Below are 6,000 nucleotides of genomic sequence, written 5' to 3'. Positions count from 1 at the left end.
TACAATAGAAAAATTTATTAACTATAAGTTGGTAATATAAATTACAAAAAGTTTGAAAAATATTCCATCGTTTCTATTACAGATCATACGCTCTCAAAATCACAGAAAGTTTTGTTTCAAATATAAATGGAGGAATAACGGATTATTTAAGCCAATCATCATCATCCTCGTCCTCCTCATCATCATCATCAAAAAGAGGGGGAGGTTGTGGCCTCCAGCTCTGGAAAGTAAGAATTATTAATCAAGCAAATAATTCTAAGAGACTTAAAAGTCAAGAAAGGAAACATCTTACAGCTTTATCAGTAGGAAATACAGTAAATGAGCTATTTTGAAATGAAATAGCAAAATAATAATAAAAAAAGTTTTAGAATACACTTGCACATGTTTTGAATTTTGTTTAAATGTTTAACGGGAAGATATTTTTTAAAATTCATTTTAGAAAAAGATAAAAATATTTCAAATAAATACAGATTTAAATAATATAATTTTCAAAGAATGAAAATATTTAGAAAATATAGGGCACTAAGCAATTTTATGAGATTTTTGTATATTAATTGTAAATGATATGACATAAAACTCAATTAAAATGTTCCTAAAGTATGTTTCTAAAAATAGTTAAAACTTTGAATTTTTGAGTTTTTATTGATTAAGCATGGTACTGTTACATATATCTTTATGTTAGGTGTTAAGCGTTTCAAAAAATTGTTTTAACGTAAAATAAAGTATTACTTCAATTGATAACAGAAAGAATATGTTCAGCATTTAAATTTTGCACACATTTTACTATTTTTTAATAAAAAATCATTCAACAATTAAAACTCCAAAGGATCAATTGAAACAAAGTATGTAATGATTACCATTTGACCTTAAGTCATTGATTTGTTGGTCTCTTAAAAAAGAGGAAATTTTAACAATAGCCATTTTGAAAAAAATTTTCCCTCAAAAAATACAGCCTTAGTTTTAATGAAACATTTCAAATGTTTAATATTAATATATATATATATATATATATATATATATATATATATATATATATATATATATTTACATTTTTGTACATTTATTGTGAAATTAAAATAGGAAAAGAAATCACGAGAACATATCACTTAATCGGGAGACTTCGAATTTGCAGTAAAAGAAGGAAAGAAAAAAAAAAAAACAGAAAAGAAAAAACATTTCATGCTTAACCCCTTGACATCTAGGACAAAACAGGAGAACACTATTAGTATGTCTGTCCTGATTTATTCATATTTGAGCTGTGATTATTATTATTATTTTTTTGAAAGGTCCTCCCTACCTCAAACATACATCTGGTTCTGGTTAAGCTAGATTTAATTTTAACACTTTTTATCTTATGATTTTAATCACGGTAAGAAGTGCGACCAATCAAAACTTAGGTGCAGGCCAGCTTGTAAAGTAGAGTTTGTAAAGATAAATTATAAATAAGATTATTTAAAAATACATACAGAAAATAAACAATAAATAAAAATGTACTGATTATAAATGAAAAGCAAATAATATTCTCAGTATATTTCAACTAGAATATGAAAAGAAAAGAAAAAAAAAACCTGCACTCATTGCTAGTATACATAATCTGAAAAAGCAGTCTGGGTGTCAAGGGGCTAGTAAAATATAAAAACCTAAAACTTAATCTGAGATAAAAGCCAAAGAACTTTTATATATATAAAAAATGTTTCACCCATATATTTACAAACATTTAAAGATAATATTTTCGAGTTAAACTCTAAATTTTGGATTAAAAAATAGCAGAAAAAATATTTTATGTAAATCATTTGTTTTCAATTCATGAACTTTGTTTCAACCACTAAATTCAACAAAATGTTATTAAACTACTTTCTAAGAATTAAAAAAAAAAAGAAAAAAAAAGAAACTGTTATAAAAGCTTTTATCTGAAAAGAGCAGCTACGAAAAAATGTGCAATTTTTTAAACACATTCAACTTTTCAACTTTGTTTCACAATGGTTCTTTTTGGCACAAAATATTTATTTCTCACTTAATAAATAATAAAAATAATTTAAGCAAACTTTATTTTTGGATATGTTAGGGGAATTTGCACAGACATGAAATTAGAACAAAATTGTATCTCAAAGCCCTTTTTTTAAATTTAAACTAAATCTATCCAGACAATATTTTGTTTACTTGTGAAACATCTATGTTCCAGAAGGAAAAAAAAATGCTGTTTCTTTTCAAAGGATGCAAATTCTTGATTATTTAATTGTTTAAACTATTAGAACTTTAAAAGTAATTTTATTAAATAAAGAAAAGCTATATAATATTTAGGGAGCCTTTGCTTTGGGGTTGATAGAATTACATTTTGAAAAATAAAAATAATTTTAATCTTGAAAACATTGCTCATAATCATTAAAAAAGGTTCTACCAATGGAAAATATCATTTAAAGGAATGAACAAGGCGGTCATGGACGAAATTTTGATAAACATGTGAACATACAAAGAAAAGCTTGTGGTGATAAATGTTCAACTGAAAGCTAAAATAATAATTATAAAGAAACTAGCTATTGTAGGCAAGCAATATTAACCTCATACCATATACAGTAAAAACCCTCTAATGCTGACATGAATTTTTTGTCTGCAATAGAGAGGTGTCCGCAGGACAGGGATTTAATAGCATTATTTGCCTTGGAATCGGGGAATTAAAAATTGCCCGCATAAGAGGGGTGTCCGCCTTTGAGGGGTGTCCGTTAGAAGGGGTTTTACTCCAGTTTCAATTCATAGCCAATTAAAAGGAATTCTTTAAAAACCTTGAGAAGCAGCTGAATATATAATACAGGTTGTCTGAAAGTCTTTGACACATTAAAAAAACCATAGATAAGCGACAAACTGTCGTATGAGTATACTTTTTGCACAAAATTTTTTTATGATATTGTAAAAAAAAATTCCCAAAAACCTCCAAATTGTGCTTAAAGGTGGCGTTATACCATCACAGTAAGAAAAACAAATATAATGTAAGGTGTTTAATAATTTTATAAAACAAAAAGCAATATCTCTTGTTACCAGAATTGTGTGCACTGTTTGTTGCTCAAACCACATCTTCACAGCTCTTTAGTTCATCACATGTTCTAACTAGCATAGACACTGCAGAGCACTTAAGCCTACTTGGGTAACCTGTACTTTCAGACCTTCAATGCTAGCAATGCTATACAATTTGACACAAATGAACACAAAAATATTTTGAACCTGTTGAGTATTCTTATGCAAATTGCAAATTTATATGACATTTTTTTGCATTTCTAGGAAATTTAAAATGTGTCAAAGACTTTTTGGACACACTGCATAACCACATTTTGTGACTTTTTTTTAAAAATGCAAATTGAATAGAAAAAATACACTAATGTTTTAAGTCACATAGTACTGAAAAACAAAATTATATTTGCTGGTTTGGCATAATTTTATAAGGAAAATTGGTTTGAAGTGGACTAAAGTAACTCGAACAATGTGGTATGTAAATTTTTCTTTATTTTAAAAAGACTTCTAATTTTATTTTTTATTTATCTGCAGAAAATGCAATTTAAAGCAATATTGTTTAAAAATATGCATTCAAGAACATACAACAAATACAAACAAATAAAGTAAAAAATTCTTCATATATGTAGAAAAATGTTTGTAAATACATTGGCAAAACAATTAAAGCCCAACTAACTAAAAGTGAGGCCCAAGGCCCACAATAATTTTGAGGCCCCATAAAGGCTATTATTTTAAAAATGTGTGTATTTTTTGTATAGCTGTAATGCTATGCATAATTCTTTAAGTAATTTGGGGCCCCTTAGGAAGAGGGGGCCCCAGGCCCAGGCCTAGTAGGCCTGTGCAGTAATCAGGCCCTGAAAACAGTATCCAAGTCCTAAGAATGTAAAAATATACAATACATTAAAAAAAAGAAAAAAAATTTAATCACATAAATGTAAAACAAAATACAAATGAATATAACAAATTCCAAACTGATACTTGATAGATAAAATATGAAACAGTTGTAAACAATATCTTAGTTTCATTCTTAGTTCATTAGCAACTAATGATGTTAAGTAAACTGCACATGCACTAACCATGTACCCAAGCACCAATCCAAAACACCACATAAGCAAGCAAAATAACTAAAAAGGAAATCCAGGCAAGGCTTCGGCAGACGTGAATTGGTATGCGTGTCATCGTCTCAGACTGCTACATATAGAAAAGACAGCATGAAACATAGGAATATAAAGGATAGATAGATTTGAAAGTAACTAAGTTTGGAGGAAAATAATATAGAAACTCCTTGATACATCACGCTTGTTGGGAGACAACAAAAAAACGCGATAAATCCAAAAATGTGATAAAACCGAGGTCATAACAAGTAGCAAATCAATCAAGGTAAAAGTTAATAACATCTGCATCTACAAAAATACTAGTTTATTATCATATGAGAACGATTTTCTTAGTAAAAGCAAAATAAAATTTGTCAATTAATTTTTTTCTTAAACTAAGAAATTTTTTTTTTCCGTTTAATAGTGGGGTATAAAAATTGAAAGTTTCAACTTAAATTATAACTAAATTAAGGTTTTGGAAAATTTGTCAGTTTTATTCATTAATTAAAAAAAATAAGAAAATATAGTTTCTGCCTATTTTTCTGTGATCTTGAATGTGAAGCAACATTTTTTTAAATATAACTTTTCGTGAGATAAAGAAAAAGCTTGATACATCCGAATGAGTGATATAATGAGGAGTGATTTAACAAGGGGTTACTGTAATAATAATAAAAAAATAATGAGAAAAGAAGGTGTACTCCATAGGAGTCAGCTAGAGAATTTTGGAAGCTCTCTCTCAACGTCTCCTTTTTCTATACACAGTGAGCAGTGCCACTGTCTACTGTTAGATTTTAAGAGGCTATGTTAAAACTAAAAAAAAAGGCAAATAACCTTTCGAGTTTTGAGAGTTGTGCTGGAGGCTTTACTAAGCACGTCACCGCGACTTCTATTCATTTCATAGTACTGTAAATTAAACTGATGTTAACTTGCAAACGGGATTGTGGAAAGATTGCCACACTGCCACATATAGACTAGTTTTATGACTGTCTGAGACAGCAATCATAAATATTACTCAAAGTGGCAGTACTACTGTACTGCCACATTAAGCACAAAAATCGTATCACACTTTTTATCAAAATTGAGTTACGGTAACCAGGCAGTTCTTTGTAGCATAATTTACCTAAATACAGTGTTTTATGGTCATTTCTAAATGGGAAATATTTTTAAAAAAATTCTGAAAAAGTGGCACATGAGTCAAGTGTATGGATGGAGGCATAAAACTTCCAAAGGCAATTTCTCATCCTGGACTCGGCTGCAGATACGACTTTAGTGCTTTGCACAGCATTATGGTTATAGGAATGTTACATTCATTGGATTAAGGAAAGAGGAGTGAAAGGGAAATTAATAAAGTGGAAAAGGGAAAACAATTACAGATCCCCCACCCCCATCCAAATCTCCTGTCTAACAGGTGTAGATTTCTGCAGCTAACTGCTGCAGTATTCCTTTTTGGATAGCTTAAAGTAGAAGCTGAATTAAAAGAGATTAAAGAGAGAGAGTGAACTAGAATTGTGAGTTCAATTTCTAACACGTTTAAAAATACTGGACATATATAGACTAAAAAAACAATAAATATTTAACAAAATAAACTTAAGTGGTGGCAAGCAACTCGCTTGCATAGGTCATGACTAGTATTATAGTTACAATCATCATTATAAATTTACATTTAAGTGTTGCCACACTGCCTATGCTGGCTCCTTTCTGGACATTCTTATTATAGGACATATTATTTCTTTAAAACTTTTATTAAAGTGTAGTTGACTTTTTGATGACATTAACCACTTCTGACCTGAGCTCTATTTCAATTTTTTTTTGTAAAATTATTTCATTTTTCCCATGTGCTCAAAATGAAAAAGGGGTGATAGTACCCACTAAGATTTTTTTTTTTTTCATTTCCTTAACTTCT

At 28.9% G+C, this 6,000-nt stretch overlaps 1 protein-coding gene across 6 annotated transcripts in view; it reads right to left on the bottom strand.

Moving 5' to 3' along the window:
• Positions 1-6,000, bottom strand: part of LOC129219638 (FK506-binding protein 15-like) — a 66,102-nt gene continuing 60,102 nt past the window's right edge. For 4 of the 6 annotated variants that reach the window (XM_054853904.1, XM_054853903.1, XM_054853901.1 and 1 more), the window contains one exon: positions 1-220. In XM_054853904.1, the coding sequence (XP_054709879.1) occupies positions 143-220 (78 nt within the window). In that variant the 3' untranslated portion in view covers positions 1-142. Of the gene's footprint in view, positions 221-4,079; positions 4,195-6,000 lie in introns of all 6 variants that reach the window. The other 2 variants (XM_054853902.1, XM_054853905.1) reach the window with 1 other exon arrangement.

This window comes from Uloborus diversus, chromosome 4 (assembly GCF_026930045.1).
Source record: "Uloborus diversus isolate 005 chromosome 4, Udiv.v.3.1, whole genome shotgun sequence".
In the NCBI taxonomy this organism is placed as follows: Eukaryota; Metazoa; Arthropoda; class Arachnida; order Araneae; family Uloboridae; genus Uloborus; species Uloborus diversus.
Note: the sequence above shows the minus strand (reverse complement) of the source record. Positions and strands in the feature narration are given on the sequence as shown.